The sequence below is a fragment of the Mesoplodon densirostris genome, chromosome 11, assembly GCF_025265405.1.
Source record: "Mesoplodon densirostris isolate mMesDen1 chromosome 11, mMesDen1 primary haplotype, whole genome shotgun sequence".
NCBI lineage: Eukaryota > Metazoa > Chordata > Mammalia > Artiodactyla > Ziphiidae > Mesoplodon > Mesoplodon densirostris.
Genome location: NC_082671.1, coordinates 81,007,082 through 81,026,152, shown reverse-complemented (window position 1 = coordinate 81,026,152; position 19,071 = coordinate 81,007,082). Strand labels below are relative to the sequence as shown.

Here is a 19,071-nt window from a genome sequence, read left to right as displayed (position 1 = left end):
TATAAATACTATTATAAGGAGAGTTCAGCCACAAAGGCCTAACATATCTTAAACTATGAAATTTTAAATTGATACTCTTAAACTGTAAAAATTTAAATAGTATGCAGTTCAGAACGACTGTGTGTGAGAAAGATATGGATACATAATTGGCCGTTTTGCTAATTTAAACTGCTCTGGCTTACTGCTTCTCATCTTTCTTCTACTTCCTTCCACAACTCAGCCCTCCCCCTGGGAAATGACTTCTAAGGAGTCATTTGGCAAAGATTGGAGAAATTCTCAAATTCTTCTCAGATTTTCCAGACTCCTCTAAATGGTCATTTTTCTTCTCCCCAGTGTTCTAACCTAAGGGATTTTTATTGCAGTATATTAATGAAACAACTCTATGTTTCAAAAAATTCATTTTTATTTCTCTTCATTTTGGCACTTGCACACTTGGATTTATGTGGAAAGGAATACTTAATAACAAGGAAAAACCTATTTAAGCACAGTAGCGTAATCATTCAGCACTAGAGAAAAGAGTGATATATGAGCTATATAATTAGCAATCATCTGTTTCACATTTATTTGTCTGGGCTGAAGTTCAGTTTCTCCTTAAAAACAGAGTATAAGTAATAAGTCCCATATACATAGACACAGGTGTGTACACATGTGCACACACACACACACACACACGAATAGACACTCATCATCATTAATGGGAATTCAGTTAACATTTTTCTCAAGATTATCAAGATAATCTTAAATATAGCTTAATTTTCCCTCTTTGTTTTTGTTGCTTTGTTTTCTGAAATATGAAATTCTTTTCAGATTAGTCCATATAAACTGATAAAGAATTCAGAGATTGTGTCTTCAATGCACATAAAAGCCATGGATTTATTTAAACCTCAGAGTTTATCAGATAAAACTGACAAGGGAGTCAGGGGATGTGGGTGTGGACTCAGCTTTGCCTGGGATAAACTTTCAGTTTGGCTGTGGGTGACTTAACTTGACTTAGTCTCTTCCTTCTTTAAGAAATTGAAGTAAAGCCTCTCTTACAAGTTTGAGAATAAGATGAGGTAATGTGTAAAAGTGCTTCTAAAATTATAAAGCACTAAAAAATAGAATGATGGTTTTATAATTATTGTTATAATTGAAATAATAAGAAAATGGAGTTATTTTTATCATGCTGAATTAATCAAAGCAGTTGCTCTTTTATGCAGAAAACGGTTGAGATCCCACATTAGAAGTTTAGTTGACTCAGTATGTGTTCAGATAATGAACTTGGCTTTTCCAACACACAGAAGTATGGCATGTAAAACGTGCCCTAAATGGAATATAGTATTGCATTCTCCTTAATATTTTCATACATTCATGGGAGATCTACAAAATGATTATTCTTGCAATAGATTGTATATTTTCTGTAAAAGTAGCAATCACAGTAATTCCATGAAGAGAATATATTCTAAGATTATCCTCTTCTCTAAATCAAGGTTTGATTGATTCTGTAAATCAGTCACATTCCCATCTTCTTTATTTTGCACAATTTTACTCCTTCTCTCATGGGAATATGAGAGAAAGAAATAGCAGGAAGTGAGAACCTTGTCGGAAAGCTAGGTGAATTTAAAGCATTCCCGGTATTACCATGAAACCTCCCAAGTGAGGAAGCTACAAAACCTTCCCAGACTCTGAAGTGTATCTTTAGTATAAACAAAAAGGCCCATTTTAAGGAAGAATAATCTTTCTTTTGCTTTTTAACTTGGAAAACTATATTATATATGGAAAAACAAGTGGCAATCTTTTCCAAAGCACAAGAATACTCAACTGATAAGCTTTGAGAACATCTCAGATCAAGGCATCAGCACATCCACAGACATGAATGGGACACGATGGAGAGTGTGTGTGCTATGTTTCTATATATTCCTGTATGGACACTGCCACCCATGAGGTCATTCACACTACCCCTGACTACCTGGCTCTAAGCATCCAGTGCAGGGAGGTAATAGGTTACTAAACAGAAAACCAGTTTGTGCAAAGAGACACAGCCCTAGTCATTGCTTCTTCAGTGGTTGCTGGCGTGTTCGTTCTCTGTGTGGGCATCTTATTTGCAGTAACCGGCTATGTGGGCTCCAAGAGTCACTTAATCTTCATCACTCTGGCTTCATAGGACTCCCAACTTTCACTTGGGCCAGGACTAACTATTCACATTTCACTAGACAAATATTGGTTGAGTGTACCGTCTATAGCAGGCACTGTGCTAGGCCCAGAGGATTCACCCATGAATAAAAGAAACTTTCCTTGTTCTCAAGGGGCTTAGAGACAGGGGTCTGCTTATCCTAAGCTGAAAGATAAAACCTTACTTCAGCCTGAACTGCCAGAAAGTTTGATTTTTCTAACCAATATCAAAGGGTACCCCCACCACACCATTGTGGATTTGGGCCTTGGCCCTCCTCCCCATGGGAAATTCAGCATCACCAAAGTCCCTGAGAACACTGAGGTTGACACCAGTTTGATTTTCATAATATCTTGAGGAGTTCTTATGAATTAAGTACATTATTTATAAGCCTAGCCAGAAGACCCTGAATGAAAATACAAGAGATGAATTACAACTGCATTTCATCTGCAGTATAAAAACAATTCCCTGTAGTGCAAATGCACCCCAGCTAAAGCATAAAGTTGAGCTTTTTTTGGTCAGCTGTGTAAAAATATTGGCTTGTTTATAAATACTATTATAAGGAGAGTTCAGCCACAAAGGCCTAACATATCTTAAACTATGAAATTTTAAATTGATACTCTTAAACTGTAAAAATTTAAATAGTATGCAGTTCAGAACGACTGTGTGTGAGAAAGATATGGATACATAATTGGCCGTTTTGCTAATTTAAACTGCTCTGGCTTACTGCTTCTCATCTTTCTTCTACTTCCTTCCACAACTCAGCCCTCCCCCTGGGAAATGACTTCTGAAGGAAAGCTCCTAATTGGAGATGTCCCCTTGGCCAGAGGCATAGACCAAAATGTGGTGGGGGGTTAACAGAGTATGAAGCTCTAGTTTTACTTGCTTGTCTAAGTTCTGTGTTGATAAGAAGCCCCAGAGGAGGCCAAGGTTTGGGGCCAAAGAACACAGTCCTTTGAAAAAACCCTTGCTGATACTGACCCAGATTTAAGACTCACATCTCTTAGGTCCCTTTATCTCCACCACCACCAACTATTGCTTTTGCCTGGATGATTGAGAGCCTCTCTCTTTCTCTCTGCTTTCCCTTGTTGTTTATCCTCCACGCAGTAGCCACAGTGATCTTTGAATGCCTAAATCAAAATGACTTCCCCGTGTCCCTAGAATAAAGTTTAACCCTCTTGTTGTGGCCTGTGAAGCACTACATGTTCCTGCTCACCTTTCCACCCTCTGCTCGCTCCAGTCTCCATGATTAATCCACCCCAGCCCCTCTACTTGCCTCCCTGTCCCTCGACCATAGGACATACCAAGCTATTTCCCAACCTAGGGCCTTGGCACCCAGAACATTCATCCCATGCTCTTTATCCAACTGGCTTCTTCTCTATATCTCAGTTCACATGTCCCCTCCTCAGAGAGGACTTTCCTTGACCCTTTGCCCAAAGAAATGGGTACCCCACCCCAACTCTTCCTCCTAAGACTTTGTTGTCTTCAGAATACTCGTAGCTCTGAATCTGTCCCTCTCTCTTTAACTTGTTTTTGCCTGTCTTCTTCTGTGTGTGTTTTTGCAGAATGTAAATGCCATGCATCTCTCTTTTGTTCCTAAACTGGTTCTCTAGTGCCTGCCACACAGTGGTGTATTGGTTGAGTGGATATATGCACACATAAGGAGCCAGGTTGTTGCTGAACAATGCCCCCCATCTTAAACTCTGTACAAGTTCATGTGTTCTAAGTTCCAACTCAATTGAAACCATAGGAGACTTGGATATACTTTTCAATTTAGTTTCTTTTTTCTGTTTCAGTCCTCTCTAATAAATAGTGACATTATCTTTGTGAAGTTGCATGCCCCATGGGAAGTGCTCGGAAGATATGCAGAACAAATGAATGTAAGAATGCCTTTCAGGTAGGTGTAAAAGTATCCCTGCCCCCCATTCTCTCTGCTACTAATGTACTCCTCTCTCAATACAAATAAAACTGAAATACGGACTGGAACACTCTAAGAAAGTCCTTTAAATGTTTAGGAAATGCAATAAGTACTTCATGGCTAATAATGACTTCATGGCTTTTTGTGAAAATGTCTGGCTAATTCAGTCCTTAGAAGGGCAGATAGTTCACCTGCCTGTGAGAAAGAAATATTTTCCAAGTGGCATTTTCATTTCCAAAGTGCCATGTTTAGAAGCCCTGTGTACTGCTTCTTTGAATGGCCAGACCCCAGGATCAGTGGTGCAGGTCCTTACTGACTGGTCCCTTCCAGAAAAAAATGAAAATCTACTTCTAGTGAAACAAGTTCAAGAAATTTCAGGAAAATGTGGTCTTATTTTTTTAAATAACCTATTTTTAAATTTTAAAAAGTCAGGTCATAAATACTACACAAACACAAGCATTGATATTTATTCCTAGGGGAATAGAAAACACTTTGCATGGATTTCTCAGTTTATTAAAAGGATTCATTTTCCTCCATCTTACAGTGAATATTCTTATTTTCCCTGTAGATTAAGAAAAAGTGATCATTGGCTAGGTGGAAATGAAATAAAGTATTAAACCTCAAATTATAAATGCCAAGATATGTGGAAATAATGGGATCTCTTAAAGGAGGTGGAGGGGTGTCGTACCAAGGACAGTTCCAAAGGGACTAAAGAATTCAATACTTTTAGTTCACAATTTGCCCATAAAGACCAAGTCAGTGGGCAGATATTAGACAAACTGCCAATTCTAAAATATACCTCTTAATGAGCTGTGGAAAGTTATCCACACAAAGAACCATCTACATTCTTAGAAACGAAGAGGAGCTAGGAACACATTTAGAGAAGGGCAATTTCCATTCATAGGCCTGTAATATATCTCCTTGGTGCACCTTATTTTCTTTGTTTAATGGTCTTTATGTCCTAATACCAGTTCAAAATAGAGGCTGGATTTCTAGCGTCTATTTTCCTTAAGGCAAAATTCCCCAAAGAATTGAGACAGACATAATTCTAAACTTTTCAGTTATTAATCAATGTGAATTAATAGTATATCACACAAAAGGACCAAAACTAAATCTATGCTTAGAGTCATATATCAGACCAACATCTTATAGCCAACAGAGCTAAAAAGTCTACCTTTTGATAGTAGTAGTAGTTTTACAGTAGTAAAACCTAGTGAAACGGATACCCCCCTCCCCAGTAGCAATCTCATAAAACCTTTTGCCAGAACACACTTCTCAAGCACAGAACCTGAGCAGATTGTAGAAACATGAGCAATGTGATACAAAGCAAATTCCCTTAGTACCTGGAAGCATTTCATCTCTGAAGGGCCTGGCTGTATCATAGATAACACCTCTGTGTGCTCATTGCATAGCAGAAAAATGCTGCCTGCAGGCAGCATTAATACTTTTCTTATGCACTATTCAGAGACTGTGATCCAGGCAATAAAATGAAAACCATAATAGCTATGAATAATAATCTTAAATGTAGGAATTCCTACAGGGCAATATTTTAGGAGGAAATACTGTTAATGTGTGCCCACTAATTGGCCTTATTAATATTGATGTGATTTTACCTAAGCATAGCTTCACTTGATGCAACTTGGTGCATTTAAAATTTATGCTTTCATTTTGTCCGATGTTTTAGACAAATAACTCTAGCCTAAGGAGACATACGTATTTCCAAAGCAGGAATTGTCCTGCCATGTCAGTTCAACAAAATGTTCACATGTCAATTTAGCTGACTATTTAAATGCCTCCAAGAATCTTTATTTATTATTTTCTGTAGACTGTACTTCTGAATCCCAGGTTTAGTCTCCTAGGATTTTTATTTCTCCAGTGTTTAAAAGGAAGTGAGTAATAGGTTTCTTATGGGAAATTGTCGATAAAACCTGCTTCTGCTAAATACCTGTATGTCCATGGATATGGGTTTTTTAAATAGACTGTTTTTAAAACAGTTTTAGGTTTACAGACGATTAAATAGGTAGTACAGAGTGTTCGCATATACCCCCTCTCACCCTACTTACAGTTTCCTTATTATTAATATCTTGCATTAGTGTGGTATATTTGTTACAATTGATGGACCACTATTGGTACATTATTACTATCTAAAGTCCATAGTTCACTTTAGGGTTCACTTCTTGCCTTGCACAGTTCTATGGGTTTTGACAAATGCGTAGTGTCAGGTACCCCCTATTATAGTATCACACAAAATAGTTTCACTGCCCTTAAAAATCCCCTTTACTCTGTCTATTCATCCCTTCTCCCCCCAACCCAAACCCCTGGCAGCCACTGATCTTTCTCTTGTCTCTATAATTTGCCTGTTAACAACATGGGATATGTTTTTAAGTTTTCACAGATATGCAAAATAAATTTTGGTGTATAAACTTCCCATTCTCTCTAAGTGAGATATCTCAGTACCAGTTCAGAATCCGTACAAACCGTATTCATTTCATTACCACCCCATTGGTGGAAGCCCACACTATAGAAAGGGAGACTGCATTTTAATAAAGCATCTAATACATGTCTTCTCCATTCACACGACACCCAGCATTTACATTTGTAATACTTTTTAAAATGCAGGTATATAGAAGTACAACAGATCCTTAATAAGTCTGATTTTTAAAAAGATTTTTTTCCAGGATTCCTTGGTTCATCTCTTTAATTCACCTATATGAGGGCCAGTGGTTAGGCAGTATGTTCTAGTGTGGTTTTTTTTGCAGCAGGATGTTGATGCTTCTTTGTTAGTGTCCTTCCCATACTGATTGTAAAATATAAATATGTATTTTTATATTACCCTTGTCTATATCAGATGAGAGAAGCATTCTCTAAACTTAAAGTGCTATATAAATATTAGTGAATGTAATCCTGTGCCCACTAAATTATGTATGTTGCCAGCAGGCTGGCAATCCATCTCGGCATCCTGAAAAAAGAGCTGACCTCAGCCGAATTCCTACAAATACCAATTGCTCCAAATTATTGCTCTGCACAGTTTCTGTAGGCAAAGAGCAGCCATAAACAATGATGGTAACACGGAGAGGGGGCGATATCAATGGAAACGATTTCATATGATTTCATGACTCAAAAAATGCATGCCCTCCGTTCCCACTACATTTCTCACTGTTAATCTCTTTTTAGTTTTTTCTTCTTCACCTCTTACAGGCTTCTATCTTCAATCTCCTTTCCTTCCTTGCTAGTTCAAACTGTAACTGACGATGGGTTTTCTTCTCGACTGGCTTCATTTTTGCTGTTCTTCCAGGAGAAAAATCTATTACCTGCCCTGCCGGTACAAGTTCATGAGCAGGTTAGTAGCATGCTCTGTCATGATGGCGTTTGTTTTAGCTGTTGGCCTGTGTGCTCCGACAGTGACAAGGAATACAAGCTGGGGAAGGTGGGCCTTTGTCCCATGGGAAAGCTGGCTGCCGGGCCAAAAACCGCTATTTCAGGTTAGGGAAATAGCCTAGGGGAAAAAAAAAAGCAAAGATGGAAATGTTCCTCTTAGATTCTTCCCTGTGACTTCACACTTGGGCGGACAGAATTTATCTGCAGGTCTATTGAGGCTGGGTTTGGGGGTTTTTTTCTCCCCATTCTATTAGATAAATTACCAGAAAGACCCGCTGTTTAGAAAGCATCTTTGGTCTGAATGTTACTCTTTTCCGCACACAGACTCCTCCCTCTGCCATATGTAACTTGAAATCTAAGTGCAGAGACTCACCCTCTCAAAAAGCAGATGGCTTCTTGGCCCTCCATGGGTGGGGTCCGCCTATGTTAGTAATAGTTTGTTAATAAAGTCGGCAGATGTACGACCTTATTCAGAAGCCCTCCTACCCTCTTTTTACCCCTCCTCCCAAAAAATACTACTGGATGAAGATTTCCTTTACTGTGCTATGAATCCTTCCTAAGCTTGTTTCTCCTTGTTTTTTGAGAAGCCAGGGATCAAGGGGAGGCATCAGTGATGTCCTTTAATTTGACTCTGTGGTGATCATTGGCATTCTAATTTCAAGCTTTTAATTGGTCTTATGTAACCATTCACCCTGAGCTGAGCTGATAGTTAAACTTGGATACCATTGCATTTGTCTGAAAATCTTAGAGTTCAGTTCTGTGAGATTTAAGATTCCTATTCACTCTGTTTATGTGCTATGCAGAAGGATAAGTAGAAGAGTAGTTGATATATTTTAGTGAGTTACTCAAGTACCCGTGCACTCAACAAAGTATGACATGAGAATGGGCTTTTAAAGAAACTAAGACGTGGTTTCCAAAAATTTCCCTGAGCAGCATCCTTATTAGCAATCCTTCTTTCATCAGGCAGTTGCCATGGCATTTGGATTCACCACGATGAGACGAATCCCTTTTCACATAATGACCTTCTACAAAAACTTGGTGCACACTTTAGCCTATTTCAGTAGTTCTCAAACTTTAGCCAGCATCAGAATCACCTGGAGGGCTTATTAAAACACAGATTACTGGGCCTGTGCTGTAATCTATGATGTAGATGTCCAACTCTCCACCTGGAAGGTATATGAAGGCAAGGATGGCTCATCCAATTCTTTGTCTCCAGCACCTAGCATGTAGTAGGTGGGGCAAATGAATGAATGAATCTCCATACACAGGTATGAGAATTTGCTTGGGGGAAAAGGAGACTACAAAGAAAAGTATAGAAAAACCAGGACTGCCTGAAGTGTCAGACATAGACTGGGGACTGAAACATTTGCTCACACTATGGGGAACAGGTGAGGGCTTGAAAGAAAATGGTGATAAAAGGACCCATATAATCTCGGGGTTGGAGGGATATCAAATGTCATCAAGTCTAACCACTCATCGGCTACTTGAACCTCTGCTATATCATCAGGCAGCCTCTGTTTGAACATCTCTGGAGACAGCATATTCCTGAACCCATCTGTGAACACCTGTCTTAGAAAGTGCTTCCTTAAAATAAGTCAAAATCTCTCTCTCTTTAGCTTTCACTCTACAACACTCAGATTGTAGTTCTCCCTGAATAGCCAAAAGATACTCTACAAAGTAAACAGCAAAATATATGAGAAAGATTGTGAACTTATAGGCAAAAGGACTTAGCAGGTATTTGGAAATCAAGAGATGGTGGCGGACAGAAAGAGGTTTCCGTATTAAGGGATCGGGAGGCAAAAGAAGAGTAGAAATTCAGAGAGATACAGGTGTGGCAAGGAAGGTGGTGAATTTTGGTTTAATAATTCTACATTGACTCACAGTAGGTCTTCGAGGTGTTGGTGTCCTGAAGGCTTTTGAAACTGATGGCACAGCAGTTGAAGCTAGAGGTGACGCTAGAGAACCCAGTTTGGGAGACAGAGCCATAGAGGTCCTGACCTGAGCCAGGGGAGTAGATGGAATTTCCCAGGAAACGATGCAGGGAGTGAAGAGAAGAGGACCAGTAGCAATTGCTCAGAAAATCTGCTTTGAGGAGACAGGAAGAGATGGGGGAGGATGAAAAGGAACAATTGAAGAAGTAGGAGGAGAACTAAGGGAGGGCAGTGTCAAAGGCACCACGTATGAGTTCCCATAGGAAGGGGTGTTCTTCAGCTACTGATGAAGGATGAGAGATGAGAATTGATTTTTGGTCACCATGGTAACCACCGTGCTAGCAGTCTCCATGGAGTGGTGGTTCTCAAACTTTAGCATGCATCAGGATCACCTGCAGGGCTTTTTAATACTCGTATCGCTGGGCCCATTCCCCACAGGTGAGGCTCAAGAATTTGCACTTGTATCAAGATCCCGAGTGATGCTGATGTTGCTGGTCTGGAACTAGTACATTTTGAGAATGATGACTACAGAGTAGAGGGTAATAGAAGCCAAATTACAGCTGGTGGAGAATGGACAGCATCCTGATGAATCAGAGGCAGTGAGGGGTCACTACTACCTTGATAAGTTTTGTGACAAGAAGAGAGAAAGGGGATGGGATTTAGAACAGGAGCAAGAGGAGGAACACAGAGGAGGCTGCAACCATGTGACTCATCATATGTACTCTATGTTTATAGAAGGGAGGCTGGGAGTGAATAAGAGCTGGGGAAATCCTTGTTTCTGGAACTGGAAGAACAGCTTACTAAATACTAATTTTTGGCCTGAAAAAGTTGATGCTACTTCCTTAGTAGAGAATGGACTTGAGGACATGGGGAGGGGGAAGGGTAAGCTGGGACGAAGTGAGAGAGAGGCATGGACACATAAACACTACCAAATGTAAAATGGATAGCTAGTGGGAAGCAGCTGCATAGCACAGGGAGATCAGCTCAGTGCTTCGTGGCCACCTAGAGGGGTGGGATAGGGAGGGTGGGAGGGAGATGCAAGAGGGAGGGGATATGGGGATATATGTATCTGTATAGCTGATTCACTTTGTTATAAAGCAGAAACTAACACACCATTGTAAAGCAATTATACTCCAATAAAGATGTTAAAAAAAATAGTTGATACTACTTAAGTGCACACATTACAACTGTAGAAAAATCTAGGCCTTAGGAAGCACCGAAAAACTCTGGGTCAAAATAAAGGGGAAAAAAGTCCGAACTATGGTTTTATGACACACTGATTCAGAATGACCTCTTAAGCTTTACTGCTTACCACATAGGATTAAATCTGGGACATCACTTTGGTGGTATAACTTATTGAAGCCCAGTGTCTGGTGCAACTTTTTAAATGCAGTTTGTCAGAAAATTTTGTATCTACTTTAACTCTTCTCTTCACCTCAGAACAGCCTGACTTAGATGATGAAGAGTGTGTGTCTCTTTGTAGCCAGGGATGACATTACAAATTGAAGGGCACATCTATAACTTGTTATCCTAGTTGTACATCAGCAGTAAAATATTGACTTCCAGTATTCTAAAGTTCTCATGTCGTGCTATGTATGGATATTTAATTTAGCTTTTAGTTTCATCCTTACAAATGATATTTCACTTCATTAATCTGTGAAAGCACCCTTGAAACAAACCTACCTCCTTTCAGGATAAGAGAAATGAATTAGAAATTGTGAAGTTTCTGAGCAGGCAGAAAAATAGAGCGTCATTTCACAAATATCTTTATTTATGAAAGGTCACCTGACATCATAAAGCACACTCATGTAATTCAGATATGTATTTCTGGAGTAAAGGCTCTTTTCATTCACATACTTGGTCTATTAAAGGCTACTTCAACACGTACCTTTGGGCAGACTTACAGGTATTACAAATGACCTATCCAGTCAGGAAAGGAAATTTATCATCGTTCTTCTGCCTTATTATTATTATTTTTTGGCCTTCACCAGATCGTACAAATATAATCTGCAGAAGCTATGCTTACAAAGTAATAAATCTGTTGACTGTGGGTGGCTTGTAGCTGCCGTCTCATTACTACTCATTCCTTTTTCCTCCACGCCCCCGTACACATCCTGCCTGCTGTTCTCCTTCGCGGTGCTTGGCAGAATGAATGCTGGTCCCTCCTGCATTATACACTCAGTGCAGTCGTAATCTTATCAGATGAGTATACAGGCAACATGACAAAATGGCTTGGATGTTTCCATCCTCATCTTAAACAAATTAACATACGTAAATGTTCCAAACCCTTTGGACTCTTCTAATCTGTGCCCCAGTTAGCAGCCTTGTGACCTAAAAGATTGGCAGTAGCTTCCCAAGATCCCTAACGATCCAAGGAGAGGCTGCAAATACAGGAGACTTGGCTCTGAGAAGGGGAAAAAGAAATGCAAGCCTCCTGTTGTCTGTTATCCATCCAGGAGGGCTTCATTTCCTGCAATGTAAGCCTGTGTATGGTGCCTCCATTAAATTAAAAAAAAGAAAACCACTCATCTGTAGGTGCTCTCTGGGCATATTATCTCTGAAAATGTAATCTAACTGTTCAAAACCTGATGCTATTATTATAATATTCTGGTCTGGGGAAAAGCAGGTGTCTCTGAAGTAGCCTGTTTCATTTAATTCAGCCTACTTAAGTTGTCATTAGTACAAACTCCCTCCTGGGTTGTCAGTGGCTCCAGGGAAAGGCCCTCGTTTTCTGCTTCTTCAGGATATACCCTCAGCATCCAGGTTGGGACTCTGTGCACAGCCAGTGATTTATAAAAGCCTGCAGACAGGTTAGCCTGTTAGGGGTGAAGTCCTTTGCATGTGGCCTTTTCTGTAATCATCACCACTCCTGAAGGTGGGTAGGATTGTCTCCCCTTTACAACTGAGATAACTGAGGTCAAGTTGTTTTAACCAGGACTTTCCCAAGGCACATTTCCAAGGCACAGCCTGGGAGAAGTGGCAGGTCTGTGCCCATGTGTCTGTGATTGTGCTGGGCTTGCAGCTCTTTTCGCTGTGCAGAACCTCACCTGTCATGAACCGGCATTTGGTCAAGGACCCTGGACTTACCATCAGAACCACTTTCTTAAGAAAGTAACTCACCTTTTAGTCTAGATATTAACTTGGCAAGTCAAGGCCACAAATACCCAAGTGGATGATCCATCTTTATTGAGTTGCCTGTGTGGTCTGTGAGACAGCTTTTGCTCAGTAAATGGCAGAAATGGAACAAAGTGACAGTGTATCCAACCAAAGTCAGTGCTCCATCATTAAGCTGACGTTTTCTCTTTTCCCCCGTCAGAGGAGACTTTACTAAGTAAACCCTACTCCTATGTTGGAGAGACCGACAGGGTGCTTCCTGGTTAGTTGGTTTCTTGACTTTTACAGGCCTAAGTAAATTTCAGGATTGCCTGTTTAGGGATGTTTGTGGGACACGGAAGCACAGGCCTCAATATACAAGGGAGAATCATAGCTCTTGCACGTCTGCTGAGAACTCGGTAAATAAAAGTTCATTGTCATCATCATTTTCTTCATCCTAGAAACCACTACTTAACTGAGCATTTTGTCCATCCAAGGCATTGTGCAAACACTTATGCATTGTCCTTACCACTTCCTTAGGTAATGGGTACATTAGCTCAGAGGAGTTTAGTCCCTTCCCCAGCGTGGCACTCACCATTTTCATTCTGGGCAATGACGATGTGAATCCACTTCCCAGCTGACTCCAGAGTCGTCATTCTATATGAAAGGTTATCCATTGTGCCTCTTGAAAAGGAAAGCTCTTTTTTTAAAAAAAATAATGACTAACATTTATTTATTTACTGTGTTCCAGACACTGTACCAAGCACTTTTATTTTATTTTTTTATTAGTTTCTGCTTTATAATAAAGTGAATCAGTTATACATATACATCTGTTCCCATATCCCTTCCCTCTCGCATCTCCCTCCCTCCCACCCTCCCTATCCCTCCCCTCTAGGTGGTCACAAAGCACCGAGCTGATCTCCCTGTGTTATGCAGCTGCTTCCCGCTAGCTATCCACTTTAGGAAAGCTCTTTTTTTGACCTCAGCATGCAGGATCTTCGTTCCCCAGCCAGGGATCGAACCCACACCCCCCTGCAGTGGAAGCGCAGAATTTTAATCACTGGACCGCCAGAGACATCCCTAAAGGAAAACTCTTTATTAACTTGTTTGTTTAAAATGGTATAGCCAAGATATTATTGCTGAAGTCGCCACCACGTATTGAGAAGGCATCTGAGTTTTCATCTTAGAGATGAGGATACTAAGGCCCCGTGAGGAAAAAAGGGATAAAAGGCTTGTCCCAGGCACCCAGCTTAAGTCTCATGCTTTCCAGCCTGGTGGCTTTTGCACTATGTGTCTTTCCTTTGCAAGGTGGAAGGGGATCCTCCCTGATGTCTGAGTGGCACAGTTTGGGGACAGGAGTGGGTTTGTGGAAGAGTGACCATTCATCTCATCCTGCCACAGAGGGACAGACCCTTGTTCCCCGAGCCACCTACCTGGGAGGTAGGGGCAACGTGTAGGACGTCAGTCTCAGCCCATGGGGACCTGGCTAGCCAAGGTCGGGTCTCAAGGGAAAGACGGACCCAAGACCGGAGAGGTGTGTTAGTCTCCCATTGCTGTTACAATACATTCTCGCACTTAGCGGCATAGAACAACACAAATTTATTATCTCAATTCTCCAAGTCACAAGTCTGGGCTGGGGGAGGTTTCAACTGGTTTCTCTGCTTGGGGTCTCACTGGCTGAAATCAGCCAGCCGGGCTCTTCTTTGCAGGCGCTGGGGGAAGAATTGGCTTCCAGGCTCAGCCAGGTGGCTGGCACAGTTCAGTTCCATGCAGTCGTAGCACTGGGGTCTCTGTTTCCTGACTGGCTGTTAACCAAAGGTCTTTCTCAGCTTCTAGAGGCTGCCTACACTCCCTGGCTCCTGGCCCCCTTCATCTTCAAAGCCTGCTGTGGCCGGTTGAATCCTTCTCATGCTTTGAATCTCTCTGACCTCCCTTTTGCCTCATCTCTCCTGTCTCCAGCCAGAGAAAGTTCTCTGCTATTAAATGGCTTAGTGATTAAATGGGTCCCTCTGAGTAATCCAGGATGCTCTCCTTAATTTAAGGCCCATCACCTTACACCTGCAAAGTCCCTTTGCCATGTCACACAACACATTTACAGGTTCCAGGATTAGGGTGCAGAAATCTTTGGGGGGCCATTCTGCCAACCAGAAGAGAACACAAACTGTGGATCCCATTGGAACATTTTTTCTGTCATTGTGAGCACACAGCCTGGACTGGCATATGTGATGGGACCAAGGCAGCCCCTGCTTTGTCTCCCTGTTTCTTCTCAGGCTGCCCCGATGAAGGCTGCTTCACACCCTCCACCCCCAGTTAGTGTCTCAGGGGGCTTGTTTTTAAGATATCTTTTGAATATCTTTCTTCTACCATAGTGTTTCAAAAGCCCACTTCCTCCCCTTTCCATCCCTTTTACATTAGCCTCCATGGTCCTCAAGGAGTTATTAATAACACTGCTCTCTGCCTAACAGCTTCTTCAAAGCATTTCATGCACGTCCTCTTTTATAAGCCTCCTAGCAACGCTGTGAGGTCAATAAGATGATGATGATCGTAATGATCCAATTTTAAAACCCTTGAAAAATAAAGCTCAGAAAGGTGAGTGATTTGTGGAAGGTCACACAGCTGATAAGCAACAGAGCCAGGATTTAGGCATTCCAAGGACAAATCCCAGCTCCTTTCCACCATGCCAAGCAGCCTCCCCTCACTTCCTTTCCCCCCCACCCTCATTTTTCAATGAACGAATCACTTTCATACTCTGTTCTCTCTCTCCACCATCTCCACATTTCACTTAAATTGTGGTGCCACAAGCTGGTTGCTGAAAGCTACCATTTCATTCCCGTGGAGTATTTATGCCTGAATTTTTACAGCTTTGTTTTTATCCACACTGAGCACTGTACCCATCTGGATTTAATTCATAGTCATTGCACGCAGAGCCCAGATTCTGTGAGAATGCGAATTTTGCAAAGTGTAATCCGATTAGTGCTGCAGACTGGAGAGATGTGGGAGGTGAAAGCTCTATTACGGAAAACCTCTGGGCCAAAGTCTTCTTTCGTGAACAACTTTTAAGGCAATCAGATGAAATAAAGCCAACAGCCACAGGGAAGGCAACCAGCTTAACCTAGGAAGTCTAATTTAAGGACTATATCATTGAACTTGGACGAGTGATAGATGCCGGTGAAGCATAATTAACCTTTTGAATTGAAAGGCAGAAGGTCAAAAATGTTAAGAGGCAAACTGGTTGCTCAAATTCTTGTCTTTGGGAGAAAAGAAAAGATAGTGAAAATAGCCAGTGTTCACTGTGCACCAGATGCCGTTCTGGAGACTTTGTATACGTATCAATCAGTTAATCATCACAACCCTATGAATTGAGCATCATTATCATGCCCATTTTACAGATAAGGAAATTGAGACATGGCAAAGTTAAATAACTTGCCCAAGGTCACACTGCTAATAATTACAGAGCCAGGGCTTGAATCTGGGCACTCCAGCCTCAGAGTTCATGTTCTCAACCACTGTGTCGTATCACCTCTCTGAAGCTTATCATCTCACTGTATTTTAAGTGTCTTTAAAGAGATGATGGGGGAATGGGGTGGACTTGAAGGATGAAGGAGATGGGAACTTTTTCCCTTTCTTCAGCCTTTGGGCCATTCTAATCTATTATTCTTTTCTGGGTATATGACCCTGAGTAGGGTCTTTACTTCTGTGTGTGTATATGTGGTGGGGACAGGTCCTCTTGGAGAGGAGGGTCTTAAGGAAGCTGGAGGATTCTTTCCAGTTTGAACTTTCAGGGACTCTGGAAAAAGGACAGCCACCATCAGGCAGTGTGGGGGGGGGTGGTTGTGGTGAGGCTGGAACAGTGCTGAGGATAAAAGGTGGTAGAAGAGAAGTTTACTGTTATTTTTCACTTTGGAGTTGATTGGTTATATAAAAAATAATCCCTTCAGCTGAGAGTTTCACGGAAAAGGATGAATTGCCATGTAAATGATTTTAATTGGGAAAAGAAACAAAACATACCCAAATTCCATATGTTTTCGGTTAATAGACTTAGAAGGCATTTAAAGATTTTCATCCCCAGAGAAATGTGTCCCTTGAATAGCCCCTAAGTGAAGAGTTCCATTATCAACTACTTTGATGGGGGTGATCTTTAAAATCAAGAGTGCAGAATCTGCAATTTGGTTCTGGCTTTATTCTCGGGCTGGATAATCACCCCTGCCGTGGGTCTCTTTTGTGATGTGTAAAACGCAAATGGTAACCTGTTCAGTCTGCTTCACAGAGATGCTATTTGATATGTACCCTTGGAGAAAAAACATTTCAGGGGTACAGATACCTGAGGTAGCATAACCATTTAAAAGTCTGCTGTGGTATTTGCTCCTTCTAATGGTTGGCTGTGAGTGGGTGAGAATCTGGTCACTTGGAAGCCAGATGTTTTCATCAGCAGAAATCAGAGGGAACAGGGAGGTAGCCAGGGGGTAAACCATGGCTTGAAAACCACTTTGGAGACAGTGTTGTTTCCCTTGGCTTGGCATCATCGTGTGCCCTGGCCAGAGTGACACGTGTGTGTCATGATGCCCCAGCACCTGGAGAACTTTCATATCTTAGCTTGAAAAGAGACATGCAAGTTAAACAGCATGCCATCTGCTGTGAGGCTGCTTGGGGAAGGCGTGAGGGGCAGGAAGCAAATCGTGACATTGGGTTCTCTGTGCACAGTCCACCCCCTGGTATGCACTGTCACCCCTCTGTCAAAGCTAACTATAGCTACAGCTCTTCCCTGACCTCAGATGGGGAGATTTTCCAAGCACACAATGAGTTTCTGGAATCTGCAGGATGGACAAAGTTAAGGTCTCAGCTGCTTTGCTTAAGGGACTGTCCACTTCCTTTCCAGAGCTTTCCAGCCTTGTTCTGTTCCTTGGTCATTCACTGGCATGTGTAGACATATGACTCACAGCTGTGATATCATGGACAATCATATCAAAGCCCCTTGGTGAAATCCCAAGAACACTGAGTCTCGGCTCTCTTCTTTCTGTCTGTTGAGTGGGAGTTTCGTGAGTGCAGTGAGCATGCCCAGAGTGTGTGGGTCATATTTACGGCTCTGTGGAGACTTCCCTCCCGTGTTTTGGGGCAATGCTGACATGCTGTACCCTTTGGTCTTGCCTTTCATGTACCACAGGATCGATAAACAAATAAGCAGTTTTCGGAGATGGTTACCTAAGAAGCCAATGAGGCTGGACAAGGAGACACTGCCAGACCTGGAGGAGAGTGACTGCTACACTGCCCCTTTCAGCCAGCAAAGGATCCACCAGTGAGTGTTTCCCGTGAAAGCCCTTGTCGTACTAAGGACACGCAGCTGTGGTAGAGCCCTCTCTGCGCGCCTTTGATTCCTTGGCCCGTGGAAGGAACAGCGTAGTGCCCTTCTCCCGTGATAGTCCTGTGAGTGTTCATATCCCCTTTATATTAGTCAGGGTAAGCAAACTGCTCTAACAGACAATCCCCACGTCTCAGCGACTTAACACAATTGAATGCTCGTTCGTGTGTGTGTTGGTGAACCACCTTCTGCGTGGTGATTCAGAGACCCAGACTTCTGTCTTGTGGCTTCGCCAAAGCCCAGTGCTTGGAGCCCCCTGAAGGCTCATCTGCCTTGAGCCAGCAGGTAAGGAAGCTGGTCTATACCTTGCCCTGTTAAAAAGAGGGATTGTTGAGTTAAAAAAAAGCAACAACTCGGTTCACCTTTCAGTTTCCCTTTGTTTAACAACTCACCAAGTTGCCCCAGGAAAAGCCACAAAACCTAGCAGCCGGCTTCCTGGCTCATCTGTCAGTCTCTGAACAGTAATTTGTCACTTTTTACATGTGTGGTTGGGGGAGGGAGGTTAGCTAAGTAATGGAGTATTTGAGGAATTGTGAAAGTGATAAAGAATTAACTCTGAAGCTTCTGATTTGACAAGAAATCATGGCCGGATGGCAGGGTCGGTGGTAGGAGAGAAAACCATGCCAAAGGCTGTAAACAAGCAGGCAAAGACAGCCTCTTAAAAGGAGGATAAATCAAGTCAGCCTGGCCTTGCTCCCAGCCAGGCTTCAGGAATTCCTGGCTCTCCCTGTTCCAGCCATATAATAACAGCCTCAGTAAAAATGACTTACCTGAAGGGAAGAAAAGGGGTGACAGATTTTTTTTAAAAATAGGTTGCCAACTTTGAGAAAAAAATAAACCAAATGGCAGTTGCAGGGAGTGCAAGCTGGGGGCACATTTCAGCAACAGAAAATCAGTTAAAGCCTGTGGACTTCTAGAGGGCGAAGGAGGGAAGAAAAATCAAAGAGTAGATGCTCTGCATCAAAACGTATAATGCACGGGAAGCAACTCCATAAACTACTGAAATAGCCAAACTTTGGATCAGGTTAGGATTGATGCCAAACAAGCCCCATTATGTCAATGTTTAAAAGGGTTATTGAAGAAGACGTGAAACTCAGAGCCCAGCCTCAGAATCCTAGTTAAATCCTCCACGGGAAATAAGAACTGAGCGAGATTTCATGTTAACTCAGAGATCAGGACCTAGCATGTTTTCTGAAAAGAAAAAGACAGATGAAAGCTGATGTGTTCCCACTCTTAACTTAAACCC

The 19,071-nt window shown here is 41.9% G+C and overlaps 1 protein-coding gene across 1 annotated transcript in view; it reads left to right on the top strand.

Moving 5' to 3' along the window:
• ANO4 (anoctamin 4) overlaps positions 1-19,071 on the top strand; it is a 227,783-nt gene that overhangs the window by 64,484 nt on the left and 144,228 nt on the right. Inside the window, exons 4-6 of the mRNA XM_060112423.1 lie at positions 3,946-4,046; positions 7,363-7,407; positions 17,631-17,762. Of these exons, the coding sequence (XP_059968406.1) occupies positions 3,946-4,046; positions 7,363-7,407; positions 17,631-17,762 (278 nt within the window). The remainder of the gene's footprint in view (positions 1-3,945; positions 4,047-7,362; positions 7,408-17,630; positions 17,763-19,071) is intronic.